At 46.0% G+C, this 16,510-nt stretch overlaps 1 protein-coding gene across 7 annotated transcripts in view; it reads right to left on the reverse strand.

Annotated features, from left to right (window-relative positions):
- The window catches only part of BIN2 (bridging integrator 2), a 30,590-nt gene that overhangs the window by 10,654 nt on the left and 3,426 nt on the right, over positions 1–16,510 (reverse strand). For 4 of the 7 annotated variants that reach the window (XM_082741286.1, XM_082741285.1, XM_082741288.1 and 1 more), the window contains exons 2-7: positions 13,242–13,322; positions 4,117–4,171; positions 3,732–3,826; positions 3,061–3,156; positions 1,041–1,148; positions 616–701 (exon numbers count right to left, since the gene is read on the reverse strand). In XM_082741286.1, the coding sequence (XP_082597412.1) occupies positions 616–701; positions 1,041–1,148; positions 3,061–3,156; positions 3,732–3,826; positions 4,117–4,171; positions 13,242–13,322 (521 nt within the window). Of the gene's footprint in view, positions 1–615; positions 702–802; positions 875–1,040; positions 1,149–3,060; positions 3,157–3,731; positions 3,827–4,116; positions 4,172–13,241; positions 13,323–16,510 lie in introns of all 7 variants that reach the window. The other 3 variants (XM_082741284.1, XM_082741283.1, XM_082741289.1) reach the window with 1 other exon arrangement.

Genomic DNA, 16,510 nt, shown 5'->3' on the forward strand with positions numbered 1-16,510 from the left:
TAAATCACGAGTCACATAAATAGTGTTTGAATATACATGTAGTTATTTAAAAGGCTCCATCATACACAGAATAATATTAAGTGAAAACATAAAATACTGACTATAGCTACATTGCAGCATATCTTGTACAACGAAAATAGGATACAAAGAGAATTTCTACCCAGATACATCTAAAACACTTTCACCTTCTGTGCAGCAAAGACATCATTAATAGAAATAATCATCCCCTGGTTTATCTTCTAGATCAATCTGGATGTTCAAGAACCAAGCTCGTTTAAAACAATAGACACTGAAGCATGAAACCAGATATTCCTAGCTCCTATGATGACAGTAATTGACTTGCCAAGATCACTCCTAGCCGATAAGCATCTTGCCTTGAAACCGGAAAAGCTGGCAGGCCAAGCAGGGTTATCTCTATATTGCAGATGAAGAAACCAGCATCTGGGGTGATAAGGCCATTTGCCTAATATCGTCCAGCCAGCCAGTAGCAGGGCTGAGGCAACATCCTGCTCTGGGAACAGAGCTCTTTTCTTGAGGTGACATGCTTGGGTTGCCAGGTAACCTGGGCCTCCTTAGGCCCAGAAATCTAGGCCTTTCCTGATTGTCAACCATTACCTGTGATAAAGAACAGGCAGCTCCTCCAGCAGTTCCTGGTTCAAGTCTTCAAACACACTCTGGGCTTTGTTGAACTCTTCTTCTGCCTGGGGGGGTAAAAGAGACAGGACAGATTCCCTCAATCTGGAATCTGAGGCTTGAGGCGGCCGCATATCTTCCCTGCATTCTTTTTAGGGACTTGGCTTACCTGGAGCCACACCTCTCCTTCCCCAGACCCGTGTCCTCCCCAGCCTTGGCATCTCTGACTACCCTTTGAGCACTGGTGTCAGGGAAAATGGGATTTCCTTTGGGACGCTGGATGCTGAATTTATCATTTCCTAAACCCGGCTTGGCCCAGTGACTTGCCACTGTTACGGAGGGGAGAGAGGGCAGGAAGGTTTCACCGTTTTGTTTTGTTTTGTGGTTTTTTGTTTTTTTTTTTTTACCTTGGCAGTCTTGGCCTCATCTTTCTTCTTGGCATTCTGAACCGCCTCCAGGTGGTGTCGGGCACTGTCATAGTCCACAAGTTTCCGACCCCGCTTGGCAATTCTTTCCTAAACCAGAGTCAGGAGAGAGGGCCTTGATACTCACTTTTCAGCGGATGGGATGCAGGTTAACAGAGTAGCAAACAAACTGGGTCCTATTACCAAATTTCACTTTCTAACAGCTTGGAGCCCATGGAATTTCTGTTGCTATTTGGAAAGAATGGGGATTCTCATTGCGGATGGCAGCGGGGATGGGAAGAGACAGGAAAATCCTACAGAGCTCGTGGAAGCCTGCACTAAAAGTTAATATTTCCTATGAACCCACTAAAAAACTGGATTCAGGCTCCAGGAGCAATGGCCTTGAGGATCCAGCTGAATTCAAAGTCAGGAGATGGGGGTCTTACTCCCAGTGCTGCCACCTATTAGCCTTGTGCCGGAGGGCAAGTCACATCTCTTCTAGAACTTCAGCAGCCTCATCTGCTCTACAGTGTTATTTTAAAGATCAAACGCTGACTACAAAGTGCTTTGAAAACCCTAAAGCGTAATAAAAGTAGTAAATTACGGTGTACACCGAGAGAGCATCTACGCAGTCTCATCCGAACTACAAATCCAATCCTAGATTTTGCTAGGATCTTAGTGATTGTCTGGTCCAACTTCCTATTTCATACATGGAGCTTCTCTGTAATACTCAAAATCAGTAGTTCAACTTTTGCTTGAAGTTGAACTTCAACTCCCAACTTCACAGTATATTTCAGTGTTTGAAAGCTCTATGAGAAACTTAAATCAGGATCCCTCTAATTTCTCCGTATGAATCTATAAGCAGCACAGTGCCTGACAAGGCAGAAGCTTCATAAATCTGAGTTGAATGAATCAATGAATTCTAACTTTGCTCTCTGAAACTATTTAGAACAGGCTGCATCCCTCTTTCACCTAACAGACCTCCCAGTACTGGAAGATAATTGTTATGACTCATGATTCCTCCCAGTTTCCTCTTCTCTACAATAAACATATCAGCTTTTTTTTTTTTTTTAAGATTTTATTTTATTTATTTGACAGACAGAGATCACAAGTAGGCAGAGAGGCAGGCAGAGAGAGAGGAGGAAGCAGGCTCCCTGCTGAGCAGAGAGCCCCATGCAGGGCTTGATCCCAGGACCCTGAGATCATGCCCTGAGCTGAAGGCAGAGGCTTTAACCACTGAGCCACCTAGGTGCCCCATATATCAGCTAGTTTTTTAAAAAAAATTTTACTTACTAATTTGTCAGAGAGAGAGAGAGAGAGCACAAGCAGGGGGAATGGCAGAGGGAGAGGGAGAAGCAGGCTGTCTGCTGAGCAAGGAGCCCCATGTGGGAATCGATTCCAGGACTCTGGGATCACGACCTAAGCCGAAGGCAGCCGCTTAACCCGCTGAGCCACCCAGGCATCCCTATTAGCTATTTTTTCTTTTCATCACTTAAATGGATGCCTTGACCTGTATCTAATTCAAAACCCACTCGGATCTAGTTCACTGAAACTTAATTCTAAACATGCCCTTGGGGCGCCTGGGTGGCTCAGTCATTAAGTGTCTTTCTTGGGCTCAGGTTATGATCCCTGGCTCCTGGAATCGAGCCCCCCATCAGGCTCCCTGCCCAGCAAGAAGCCTGCTTCTCCCTCTCCCACTTCCCCTGCTTGTGTTTCCTCCCTTGCTATTTCTGTCAAATAATAATAAATAAAATCTTAAAAATAAATAAATAAAATAAACTTGTTGAACATCACTAAAAATATATATGTATATATACAAATATATAAAATAAGTAAATAAATAAACATACATGCCCTTCACACCTTTAACCCTCTACCCTAACCCTCCTATCCATCCAGCCCCTGATTTTTACATCTTTTTCCTAAGCTTCATTCCTAACCGTGGGCTTGAACTCTACTTAGGATGTTGACCCCGTATGTCCTTTTACCTCTGGGGGCCCCCCTCGACTCTGAAACTGATTACCTTAATCTCGCTGAACTGGGCTACATAGTTTTCCATGGTCCTCAAAGCCTGGTCAGCTAGTTTCTCTTCATAGTCTTCCCAAAGAAGATCATTATTCTGTGGGGCAGAGGGCAGAGGACAGAGGTGAGGGCCCCGCTTCTCGGCAACAACTGTATACCAGGGAAAACCCAAATCCTTTCTGTAGCAAACTGCCTTTTTGGAGTGCTGTGTTTAGAATGTCACGTTGGGTTCCGGCAAAGGGTCAGATGAAGAACCAGCCCTACCCCTAGGAACTGCCCTGTAACAGCCTGGCCATACATTCAGGGACAAGAACAGGAGAAGGCAGTCAGAGTCCTGGACTCTAGAGCTTGAAGGATAGGGAAATTTGGAAAGAAAAAACTGCATGAAGTTAGTTTTCTAAGACAACCAGTTGGGTTTTATGTAGGTACAGCTTCTGTAAGGTTTTAAGGAGGGGAAGATGGCTGACCGCAGAGGCATCCGCAGACCAGGGAACACTTGTCTTTACCTTCACGGTTGTTGCTTTGTGCTACCACCCATGACTGAGGCTATACACATGAGGGGTTCAGACTGGCTCCTTTGCTTTCCTGTTTGCTCAGATGGAGAAGATAAGAGAAGGCTGAAATGAGGGCAGGGGTGAGTGCAGAAGACTTCTAAAGCCAGGACGCTCTTACCCCTGCAATGGCCTTCAGCTCCTCGTGACCGTCCCACTCGCTGCTGTAGATCTCCTGCAGGGTTTCTGACACTCTCTTCGAGCTTTCATGCATCACTGAAAGGACAGAAGTTGGTCCTACCATACCTTCCCCCCAGGGAGGCTGCTGTAACCATCTGGGTGAACGGGCAGACCAGCTGGTTCACTCCAAAGGATGCATACCCAGAAGGTTTGGGTGATCCGTGAGGAAAACTGGGGGGGCTGGGACAGGAAAGGCCGCTCTTCCTATGCCCACAAGTTGTGGGCATCAGGGGTAGGCAAGTGATAAAATGCCTGAGAATGGTTGGTTTTCTTTCCATCCCCAGAGCCCTCAGAGGTTCGCTTCTCCTGTGTGACACACTACCCACCTTTGACTGCATTAAGGAAGTTCTTCAGGTCCTTGTAGAGCTTCTGGCCTTCTGCCTGGAAGGGAGAAGTGTTTTTGGTGACCAAAGAGATACATTTGGAGAGATGCTTTAGAAGTCAAGGTAGAGAAGTTAGGTTAGAAGCAGAAATCAGTCCTGGAATTTGCAAATGGTATAAATCAGCCTCTGTTCTCTTTACCCAGAAGTTGTAGGTTGTCTTTTTGGGGGCAGTTTTTGTTCGGAGATTGTTCCTATGGCACTGGCAGGCCTTCTTGCCTCTGTTCTCTCTTCTAGTGAACAGAAGCCTATACCCCAGGTCCTCTGCTGAAATTTAAGTGTCCTACATGACTGTGTCTATGCGATCCTCTGGCTTACACCTTCCTCTCTGGGTAAGTAATCTGCCACTATCTTCTGCAGACACTCAGCCTTCTCCTCCTCTGAACCCCCATACGGGCCATTCTTCTCCTCCCCTGACATCCTTCTCTGCCTTGCCTCTCTGTACCTTCCCCTTCCATCAGTCACGTGCTTTACACTTCTCTTCCAAATGGCTCATCACCGATTCTCCTCCTGTTTCTTTTTTTTTTTTTTTAAAGATTTTATTTATTTATTTGACAGACAGAGATCACAAGTAGGCAGAGAAGCAGGCAGAGGGAGAGGAGGAAGCAGGCTCCCCGCTGAGCAGAGAGCCCGATGCGGGGCTCGATCCCAGGACCCTGGGATCATGACCTGAGCTGAACGCAGAGGCTTTAACCCACTGAGCCACCCAGGCGCCCCTCTCCTCCTGTTTCAACTCCGATGGCCTCATCTATAGCTCTGTCTACCCAACCTTATCTTCGCTCCTGTGTTCCAATTCTCAATTTTTTTTAGGCTGGGCCTCACAAGCACAGCCTAGCTCTCCTCCCTGGAAAATGAAGAAGAAGGGAGAAAAGAAGAGGAAGGTATCACTCAAGTTTGGACATTCAAATCTCCAACCCAACAGATGAACCACTTTTGTTTTAACTCTAACAAATAAATGTCCATTTAGCTTCTGTTTCTTGAATACCGCCAGCGACCAGAAACTCATGACCTCTTGTGAAGGTTGTGCTTCGATTTTATTTATTCATAGATATTTTATTTATTTATTTATTTTATTCATGTGTGAGAGGGAGAGAGAGAGGGAGAGCACACAAGCAGGGGGAGCAGTAGGTGGAGGGAGAAGCAGGTTCCCCCCTGAGCAAGGAGCCCGATGAGGGACTTAATCCTAGGACCCTGGGATCATGACCTGAGCCGAAGGCAGACAGTTAACCGACTGAGACACCCAGGCAGCATCCCTGTGCTTCAATTTTAAATAGCTATTCTAGGGCGCCTGGGTGGCTCAGTGGGTTAAGCCGCTGCCTTCGGCTCGGGTCATGATCTCAGGGTCCTGGGATCGGGTCCCACATCGGGCTCTCTGCTCAGCAGGGAGCCTACTTCCCTCTCTCTCTCTCTGCCTGCCTCTCCATCTATTTGTGATTTCTCTCTGTCAAATAAATAAATAAAATCTTAAAAAAAAAAATAGCTCTTCTATAACTCTGGCCCACTGCTCTCAGGCTGGCCTTCTGTACTCAGAGCAGATCTGGTATCTCTCGCACATGTTGGAAGACATCTTTCCCAGATCCTGCACCGAGTCCTGTCTTTCATAGGCTCCCTCTGTTGTTGCTCCTAGCATTATTTAAAGCCTTTTCTGATTCTCTTTCCTCTGCGAGGACTCTAGTTTCTAGAAGTTGTATGAGAAGGGAGTTTGAGGCCAGACCACTGACATTTGGAGTGTGACTTCTGGAGTGTGGGCCTGGACTGAAAGAGGCAGCCCACTGAAAGGTAAACCACAGGGCAGGGCCGATGGGGCTGAACAGTGATCCTCACACCAGTTCTGGGGAAGGAGTACGTAAGTTAAGATGTATTATGCATGTACCATAAAGCACTTAAGAACTTGTTCATTTGTTTTATTTGCTTGTGTTCAGCACTAGATAGGTTCAGTAAGCAAACAAACAGTATAAAAAAATTTATGGGTGAAAAACTGAAAATCAGAAAATCCTACTTAACAACTTAAGATTTTTTTTTTATCTGTGGGATGGCACCTGGGGGCTCAGTTGGTTAAATGTCTGACTCTTGATTTTGGTTCAGGTCCGGTCGTAGGCCGTGGGATTGGCCCCACATTGGGCTCCGTACTCAGTGGGGAGTCTTCTTGGGCTTCTCTCTCTCCCTCTGCCCCTCCCCTGCAGCTCTCTCATATAAATATATCTTTTTTTTTTTTAAAGGATTTTATTTATTTATTTGACAGAGAGAGCAGAGAGCACAAGCAGGGGTAACAGCAGAGAGAGAGGGAGAAGCAGGCTCTCCACCAAAGCAGGGAGCCCGACGCAGAGCTTGATTCCAGGACCCGATCGGATCATGACCCAAGCTGAAGGCAGACGCTTAACCATCTGAGCCACCCAGGTGCCGCTCAAATAAATAAATCTTAAAAATATGTATTTTTTCCCCTGTGGTAATCTTGGCAGGAAAGATCATTATTATGTAAATTCAGCGGCAGAAAATCTAGGTCAACTAGGTCAACTAGGTCACAGAAAATTGGAACAATTATTTTGTCCATCTTTTGCCTCACTTCTAAGCCAGTCCAAACACTTGACCATATCTCAGGTTAAAAGTCCTTGGGGCTGAATGCAAGGGCTCAAGAAACACAACCCTTCGGTGGACTCAAGGGAGTTGAAGACACTGTCAGAGAGGTGGGAGAAGAACTGATGTTGTGTAGGGTGTCACGGCAAGTGGGGACCCGGAGAGCGTCGGAGAATGACCAAGGAGGGACCAGATGCTACAGAGAGGTTAGAGTCCTGGAAGAACCAGTCATAGTCACTGGACTTGGTAACTGGAGGTTTCCGGTGACCTTAAGGAAGTGCTTTCAATAGCACAACGGAGATAGTCAGTCACCAAAATTCAGAAACACTCAGCATTCGCCAGGAAGGATGTTTAATTTCCTCTTTGCTTGTTCATTCATGGGAAAAAAGTTTAAACAGTCTAAGATGTTCAATGTACACAGAATCTTTTAAACCTGGATCTGGTAGGTGGGTATAAGTTTAAGAATTTTAAAAATCTGATAGCCAAAGTTTGAGAGAGTTCTGAGGATTATAAAAATTAACAAGGATTTGAAGTTCTTTCTTTCTTTAAAAGATTTTATTTATTTATTTGACAGACAGAGATCACAAGGAGGCAGAGAGGCAGGCAGAGAGAGAGGAGGAAGCAGGCTCCCCGCTGAGCAGAGAGCCGGACCATGCAGGGCTCAATCCCAGAACCCTAGGACCCTGGGACCACGACCCGAGCCAAAGGCAGAGGCTTTAAAGCATTGAGCCACTCAGGCGCCCCTTGAAGTGCTTTTTTGAAAGAAAAGAATGTAGGCGCCATTTTTACTTCACCATGAAGATTTGGTCTCCAAAATACACATATAACTAATAAAAGCTGTTAAACCATTTCGCGTGATTTCTACAAATGAAATCAAAATTGTTTTTCTCCCATTAGATATTATGTGGCCTGAAAGACTGGATCGGTAATCAAGGCTATCGTGCATGACTATGGAGGTTGTGTGTCCGCTGTGCAAAACCAGGGGGTTCTATCAATACCAGATTCCATAAAACGTGAATGCCTTCTGCCTTCCCCCGCACTCACAGAAGCCCAACTGTATTTCTGTTTTTGGATCAAACCTGTAGGTCCAAGTTCTTTATGTTCTTGCTCTTTCCTTTGAAGAGATGAAGTGTGAGTGTGTGTGTAGTGGTAGCAGGAAGTGGAGCACCACTGGGTTTCTTCTTATTTTGCTGGCCTCTCTGTCCCTGTCTCTCAGCCCCAAAATGGCTCCAGGTTGCCCAGCATCTCTCTTCTTTCTTGACAGATACAACTTTCCCAGTCTTATGTTCCCACTTGTCTGGGAGTCAAAACCCTGCAAGTTATTCCACTTTTCTGGCTTTATTTTCCTATAAATGTTGGGTAAGACCATTTCTATGCCTGTAGCTTATGATTTTATCACTTTGGCTCTCTGAATCCTTGCCAAATTCTTGGCAGCCCCATGAAGAGTCTGAGTTGGACCTTCCTCCCCCTTACGCAGACAGCCTCAGCCCTCAGTTAATGGACGGCTCCCTCTGGAAGCTTGTCCTAAGCACTTAGGCAGACAAAGCTATATGCTAAGAGAGTCCTTGGCCTGGGGTTCCCCCACTTGCTGGAGAGAAACAGACTCAGAAAAATCCAAACACTCAGCAAAACAGCAAGTAGTATGACCAATCCTGAGTGAGAGCTGAAAGTGCTTGATTTGATGGAGGTCCAAAAGGGAGGCAAGAAGCTGGTATGATTTTATTTCTTATTTATCTGAGAGAGAAAGAGAGAGAGAGCATGTACAAGCTGGGGGAGGGGCAGAATGAGAGAGAGAATTTCCAACAGACTCCCCATTGAGCATGAAGCCCAATGTGGGGCTTGATCTCAAGACCCTGAGATCATGACCTGGGCCAAAACTGAGTCAGAGGTTTAACCGACTGAGCCACCCAGGTGCCCCATTAGGTTTTATTTTATTTTGTTATTTTTAAAAAGATTTTATTTATTTATTTGACAAAGAGAAAGAGAGTACAAGCAGGGGGAGGCAAAGGGAGAGGGAGAAACAGGTTCCCATTGAGCAAGGGGCCCGATGTGGGACTCAATCCCAGAATACTGGGATCATGACCAGAGCCAAAGGCAGACGCCTAACGGTCTGAGCCACCCAGGCACCCTAGGTTTGATTTTGAATGCAATGACTTGGAAGCAGCTGTCACTACCAAAAATAAGAGAGTAAAATGCTGCTTGTGGAAAACTATTCTTCCTATTTAATATGGTTTGAAGAAGCAGCCAAGCAGAGCCCACAAGGAAAACTTACCTATAGAAATTTGGTTAGAAACCCAGGCAAATGGCAAGGTCTTGAAATCAGGCTGGGAAGTTTGGGAGTGATATTTACTTATTAACGAAAAGTTTACCTACAAGCTGATTGCAATAAGGCCCTGGGCACATGACCAACTAACTGGTCCACCTTCTGGAATACTTCATTTTCAATCTCCTTGATCTTGTCTTTTCCCCTTCTGTTTGTCTTAGCCACCCCAGGTCCAGTCTCAGACTGGGTCGTATTGTTGTTGTCTTTGTTCCTAAACTGTGAAAGCCTGAGGGCAGGTGTGTTATCTTCTTCACAGTGGAGTCCCAGAATCTAGCCCAGTCCCTGGCGTGTAGCAGGCCCCCGTGACACGACTGTGAAGTGACCTTTCCACGCAAGCTCAAATACCAGTTACTTGAGGAAAATCCTTCACTCAGAAGAAAACTTTCCCTTATTCCTATTTGACCTCTCTTTCATTTCTCAAATCCATCTCCGCCCCCTTCCAGTGTTTTCAGGTGGTGGGCTTGCCCAGGAAATTCTGAGGGGACTGTCAACATCCTATCCTCCTCTCTTTTTTTTTTTTTTTTTTAAAGATTTTATTTATTTATTTGACAGACAGAGACCACAAGTAGGCAGAGAAGCAGGCAGAGAGAGAGGAGGAAGCAGGCTCCCCACTGAGCAGAAAGCCTGATGCGGGGCTCAATCCCAAGACCCTGAGATCATGATCTGAGCTGAAGGCAGAGGCTTAGCCCTCTGAGCCACCCAGGCGCCCCATCCTATCCTCTTGATGGGCTTTCCTTCATTTCCTATCCTTTCTGCCCACACACCTGCCATTGGCAGATCCATCCTTTAAGGCAGAGAGGAAGACGAAAGACTGAGGTGCAGAACGAGTCAAGAGTCAGAAAGCTCTCGATGTGGGTGTTGACTTACTAATTCCTTTTCACGCTGCAGTTAGAAGCAGAACAGAGCTAGTGAGGTGCAGGGGGAAAAGCAAAGGGTTTAAGTTGGAATCCCAGCTTGGCAGCTCTTCGGCTTTTACCTTGATTAAACCTCCTCCTTCTCAGAACCTATTTCTCCCCTAGTTTGACTGAACCGCAGGTAGCCAATGCTGTTCTCAGACTCACTGCTACTATGTCGTAGTCACTACCTGGAAAGTTAATATAAAACACAGCCTCCCTAGTTAATAATCAACCAAGGCTGTTCCTGTCCCATAAAACAAGGAGACACGCAGCCATCGTGTGCTTCCAGATGGTAAACTCTCAGGCCTATAAAAATACCAAGTATTCTTACCACCCAAACAAACACAAACAAAAATCTGAATCTCATCAAGCCTCTAAACACAACTATGAATTTATAGAAAATACCAGAACCAAGCGAGCAGGCTAAACCATACTCTGAGGACCTAATCGATCAAGTTGAGGCTGCAGGAAACTGTGGGAGGACAATCTAGTGTCAGCGACAAACAAACTGCAAAGAGGGAGGAATCAGAAAGTAGCAGGTGAAGAAGAGATTTAACTTTCTTCCTAAGAGACTTAAACACGCCAACAAGTTGCTGACTTAAACTAAAAAAAAAAAAAAAAAAAAAAAAAAAAAAAAAAAGACATCATTAGGAGAATGTGAACATTAACTGGATATTTTATATCAAGAAATTAGAGCTACTGGGGCAGCTGGGTGGCTCAGTGGTTTAAGCCTCTGCCTTCGGCTCAGGTCATGATCTCAGGGTCCTAGGATGGAGCCCCGCATAGGGCTCTCTGCTCAGCGGGGAGCCTGCTTCCCCCCTCCCCCCGCCTCTCTGCCTACTTGTGATCCCTCTCTCTCTCTGTCAAATAAATAAATAAAATTTTTAAAAAATTAGTGCTACTTTTTGAAAATATCACTTAGTCTTACATTTTAGTGGAGTATCAGAAAGGATATATTACATTGCTAACTGAAAACGGCAAGTTATAAAACCAGTATCAACGGAATAGTCTCACTTTGGTAAACTATCTATTTATTGTAGATTTACTTAAGAGATCATACACATTCATAGCCGGGTGATTCTAAGAATATAAAACAACGGCATGGGTGGGTGTGAAATAATTTTTTTTTTTAAGATTTTATTCATTTATTTGACAGAGAGAACACATGGCGGGGTGGGGGTGGCGGGCAGACAGAGGGAGAAGCAGGCTCCTGGCGGGTAAAGGGTCTGCTTTGGCTCCATCCCAGGATCATGACTGAGCCATGCAGGTGCCCCGAAAACAGGATTTTTTTAATTCATGTTTTTCTTCTCCTTTCCGGTTTGTTGGAAAGGAGTAAATATCTCAGAGAAAATATTTTTAGGTGTGATAATGGCTTTGTGGTTATATTTTAAAAGAGTCCTTATCTTTAGAGATCGATAATGAAATTTTTCTGGATAAAACGAGAGGATATATAGAATTTGCTTCACAGTAATCAAGGATGAGGGAAAGTAGGTGGAGACAGAAATGAGTTGACTAATTATTAAAGCTAAGAGATGGGTATGTACATATGGACTAATAATACAAGTTGATGATCCCAGGCTCCAAGGATCGAGCCCTGCCCTACATCCAAATGGGGCTCCCTGCTCAGCAGGGAGTCTGCCTCTCCCTGTCTACCTCTCCCCCAGCTCATGCTCTCTCTCAAATAAATAAATAAAATCTCTAAATTATACATATATGTTTCCCAAGTGATTCTAATATATAATCGACTGCTGAATTATAGTGAATGTCCTTTTAATATAATTTGAGAGAATTATTTTCCTTATAATTCAATTTACTGATACCGTCCAATAAAGAATTTAGCTGGCCTTTGTCCCCAGTTCCTGGGAAGTAACTTCTAACTCCTTGGAATTTCCTGAGCAATAGGAATGTGTTTGTTATTCATGGTGGGCCTCTCGGATCAGACTCAGTTTATGCTAAACAAATGACTCAGCTGGTGGCTGGTCAGGCTGGAAAGATGAACCATGTGATTAGAGGGCTGGGTCTTTGAGACAGGTGATATCAGCCTGATCTCCAGCAGAGGGGAAAGAATGGGAACTAGAGATTATATTCAATCACGTGGCCAGGGATTCACTAGGTAAGGAAATCACAATAAAAAAAGCTCTAGACTACTGACGTTTTGGTGAGCTTCCCCCGGTTCCTCTAGCAGCATGCTGGGAAGGTGACATGTCTTGAGGACACAGAAACTTCTTGTTCAGAGCTCTCCCGGGCCTCACCTTATGTGTCTCTTCACTTGTCTGGTCCTGATGTGTATCATTTGTAATAACGCAGTGATTGTAACTAGAGCGTTTTCCTGAGTTCTGTCAGTTGTCCTCATGGATTGTGGAAGCTGAGTGGCCAGTGGGAACCCCCAAATTTGTAGCGCTGGTCAGGAGTGCAGGGGGGCATGGGAGCTCAGGCACATGTGACTGGTGTCTGAGGAGAAGCAGTCTAGCGGGCAGCTCTGTCCTAACCTGTGAGCTGGGACCTAACCCGGAGTGACGCGGCTGGACGGCATGACAACTGCATAGTAATGTAAGTGAATGACCCCCTTCTATAATAAAGAGGGGACGGCAACCTCTGGGACTGAGGTGATGGTTAAATGAGATCACGTGCATAAAGCACCAAGCACAATGCCTGGCAGGTGGAGACGGGAAGTGAAATATCCCCTGGGAGGCCAAACCTGTCATCCACTTCTGAATGGAAATTTCTACATAAAATGACCCACGAAGACAGAAGGCCCAGGGAGAATAGGAGGTGTGCTGGGGAGAATGACAGGTGAAAGACAGAGGGATTCTTTAGAAATGAGGGCTCAGGTGAGGCAGAGGGAGTAGACAAAGAGGCAACAAGGAAAAGAGGGTGCTACCCTGATGAGAAGAGCCGGAGGGCGGGAAACAGGCACCCTGGGGAAGTGGTAAGCCAAAAACAGAGGGGGCAGGGGTTCACTGCAACTTTGTCTTAAGGACCTGGGGATCCCACTGTAGCCAGGGGGACCATTAAGAGAAAATAAGAGCACTTGTCTCTCTCCCAAAACCCGGGTCAGCAGGAACGGGAAAGGGACGTTTCTCTGGTTGCCAGGGAAAGTGGTAAGCAGCAGGTCACCCTGTAGCCCTTAGCCCTGGGCAGGGGGATGAGGTGGGAGGATGGCTTAGTAGGGGCACCTGCTGATTTGTAGAACCTGCTGTTTCTTCTGCCATTCAGCCCTCCTGTCTCCTTGCCTCCCCCAAGCCGCCCTTCCCCACCCCCCACCTGCCCCAGATTACCTGCTGATGGTAGAAGTTGTTGGCACTTTGTTCAAACCGTTCATCTTTGGTTTCCACAGTTTTCCCCAACTTCTGCAGTACCTGGGAATGTGAGTTGGAAAGGTCCATCAGGTTAGAGTCAAGTCTTTGTCATCCGTTGGCCTCATGGGACTCTGGCTTCTCAGAGTCTCAGATGCAGTTAAAGGGCTGTATTCCTATCAGTCCAATGGAATAAAAAATATAGCACATCACGAAAAAAAAATCACATTTTGTGGTTCTTCTCAAATTGGGGATCACCTGGGGATACATAGTAGTGTGCTGGGGGTATATATAAAGCCTGGAATAAATAGGGCATATATATATGCCAGGAATGACTTGTTATTTAGAGTGGGGTTTTTTTTGGGGGGGTGGTATTACATTAAAATAAGGATTAATAAGAAGAATGTAAAATGTGCATTGATTAATTTTTTTAAAAAGCATTTTATTTATTTATTTGACAGAAAGATCACAAGTAGGCAGAGAGACAGGCAGAGAGAGAGACAGAGAGAGAGAGAGAGAAGCAGGCTCCCCAGTGAACAGAGAGAGCCCAATGCAGGGCTCGATCCCAAAACCCTGAGATCATGACCTGAGCCGAAGGCAGAGGCTTAACCCACTGAGCCACCCAGGCACCCAAGCATTGCTTAATTTTAAAGGTAAAACAGGAGCCTTGAAGACTTTTTGCTTGCAAGACCCTCTTCCAGCCACAGCCACAGATTCCTCTAGATAGATGAGGTGAGAGAGGCAGGTAGGATGGTGACTCTTTTCTTGGGAGGACCCTTGTGGAAAACTGTGAGGAACACTGATAAAACGCACTTGAAACTCAGCTCGAAATGAAGGCTCTCCGTCTATCTACTCTCCCCTGTGAACCTGAGAGCTAACTACCACTCTAGTCTCAGTGGTAAAGCAAAGGACAGGGAAATGAAAAAGATACAGCGCCTGTTCTCCCAGGAGACACTCACCTATAAACAAGAAAGTAAGCCCAGGCTCTACTACCTGGAGCCCCCAGTTTGGAAGGAGACACCCCCCCACACCCAGGTCCAAGGAAGAATCTCGGGGGTTGCCCTCAACTACCTCTCTCTCACTTCCTTCATCGAATCCGCACTGTGTCCATTTCTGAAAACCATCCCATGCCTTCAAGTCTGTCATCGCTTTGTTCTCCAGGCTCGCTGTTTCTTGTCTGCCGACAGGCCTCTCATGCAGCTGCCTAACGCCTTCTCACGATTCTCCACTCATCTGCTCCACGGATTTGTATGAAATGCCCATGCGTATCTATCAGTTGTAGTTCAAAGTCCAGCATGCAGACAGGTCTCAATGACCTGACTCCTCAGGAAGCCTCACCTCACACTAGTCCTCCTTCCTGTAGGTCCCCTCCCTAACACTTTTTTAGTTTCCCAAATAAGTCATACTGTTGCTTGTTGTAGATGATGTGCCCTCTTTCTGGAATGTTCGTCCCCTCCTTGTCTCTCAGGCAACTATTAAAAAAACAAAAACAAAAAAACAGGGGCACCCGGCTGGCTCAGTCAGAAGAGCAGGCGACTCACTCTTGATTTCAGGGTTGGCTCAGAGCCCCAGGCTGGCTGTAGAGAGGACTCAAACAAACAAACAAAAAAAGATGTAAAAACCCTAACTCATATTCCACATCCTTTTATGACGCTTAACCACATCTACTTCACCCTGTTGAGTGAATCACTCCCTCCTAAGTACTTACAACCTCTCCACCTTGCATACACTTCTATTACTGTTTTATTATTTGTATTTATCTAGCTGTGTGTCCTTCTAAACTGTGGGCTCCTTGAGAATTGGGTACTTGCCTTATTCACCTAGATTTCTCAGTATCCAATAAAGAGATACTTAAGACTTCTACCAGGAAGGAGAGTGGGACTGATACAGGAGAGTATCAACAGGCTGGGCCTTAAATTAAGATTTTGCTAAACTACAGGGCGCCTGGGTACCTTAGCTGGTTAAGCGTCTGCCTTTGGCTCCCGTCATGATCCCAGGGTCCTGAAATTAAGCCCCACCTTGGGTTCCCTGCTCAGCAGGGAGTCTCTTCCTCCCTCTCCCTCTGCCCCTCCTCTCGCTCATGCTCTCCTCTCTCAAATAAATAAATGAGGCCTTAAAAAAAAACAAAGATTTTGCTAGACTGGAATAGAGTATAAAGCGGGAGAATGGAAAGAGACAAAGTCAGAGAAGTACCCATTTTCACACGGCTTTTTGAGATGGCTCCATGTGGCTGGTTTAGAGTGTGTTATGGGGAGTGGTGGGTAAAGGAGCTAGAAAGGGAGACTTACTTCTCACTGCGAAGGGCTCTGAATCACAGGCAAAAGTGCCCAGGTCCTGGGGGAGGCCCTATGTAGAGCCTCGGACCCATGTGTCTCTGTTCTTAATCCCGGGGTTGGCATCTCTCACTTCCGGAGCTCTCTCTGGGGTGGTTACGATCAAGGGCTCAAACAGAATATGCCTTGCCTTGGCCTTTCCACTTACTGCTGTAAGCCTTTGGGCAAATAAAGCTATGCGTTTCTTGAGCCTCCGGTTAGAGAACTCCCCTTCTCCCACTAAGATGACAGCATCTCCTGAAGTTGGGAGGATTAAGTGACATGCTTTCCCAGTGCTACCCTGCAGGGAGCACTCAATACAAACCCACTGTTGTTGCACTCCCTTCCCGAGGAGCACCTGTCTATTTCCTTCTCAGTTCAGCCATGGGTCTGTCTGTGTGTCTAACTTCACCGCACCGAACACCTGGCCCTGGGTATGCGGAGTCCACCGGCTTCCCCGACCCAACCCTCCCTCCCCCACCAACAAAACACCATCCTCTACCAGAAAGTTGCAAAACCACCTTATTTTAGTGGTAAGTGCCTCTCTTACTTCCTTCCTGCTACTCCTCCCTTCCTTTGCCCCGGGGGGCATGGTTCATTTTTTAGGTGGAAGGGGCAGAAAGGATGGTCAGCTCAGTCTTGAGTTAATGGGACACACCCGATTCCTCCAACCCCCACAGGGTTCAAGGCAAAAGGCTTCGAAGGGCTGTGAGTATGTGTGCTGAACACTCCTGTCTTTAATTCCGAAACTGAAAAAAGGAGTGTGATATCACCCTGAAAGCATCACCCAGTGCCCTGGGCCCTAAGTCACTTGTTGCCCTTGGCAACAGGCTGTGTATCAGGACACAAGACCTATGCTGCAGACATTCTTCCTTATCCAGAGTTCCCTGACAGAACAGAAGGTATGTGCTCAGCAAACATCTGAAAGAATGAGTAGAT

This window comes from Mustela nivalis, assembly GCF_964662115.1.
Source record: "Mustela nivalis genome assembly, chromosome: 7".
Taxonomy (NCBI): Eukaryota; Metazoa; Chordata; class Mammalia; order Carnivora; family Mustelidae; genus Mustela; species Mustela nivalis.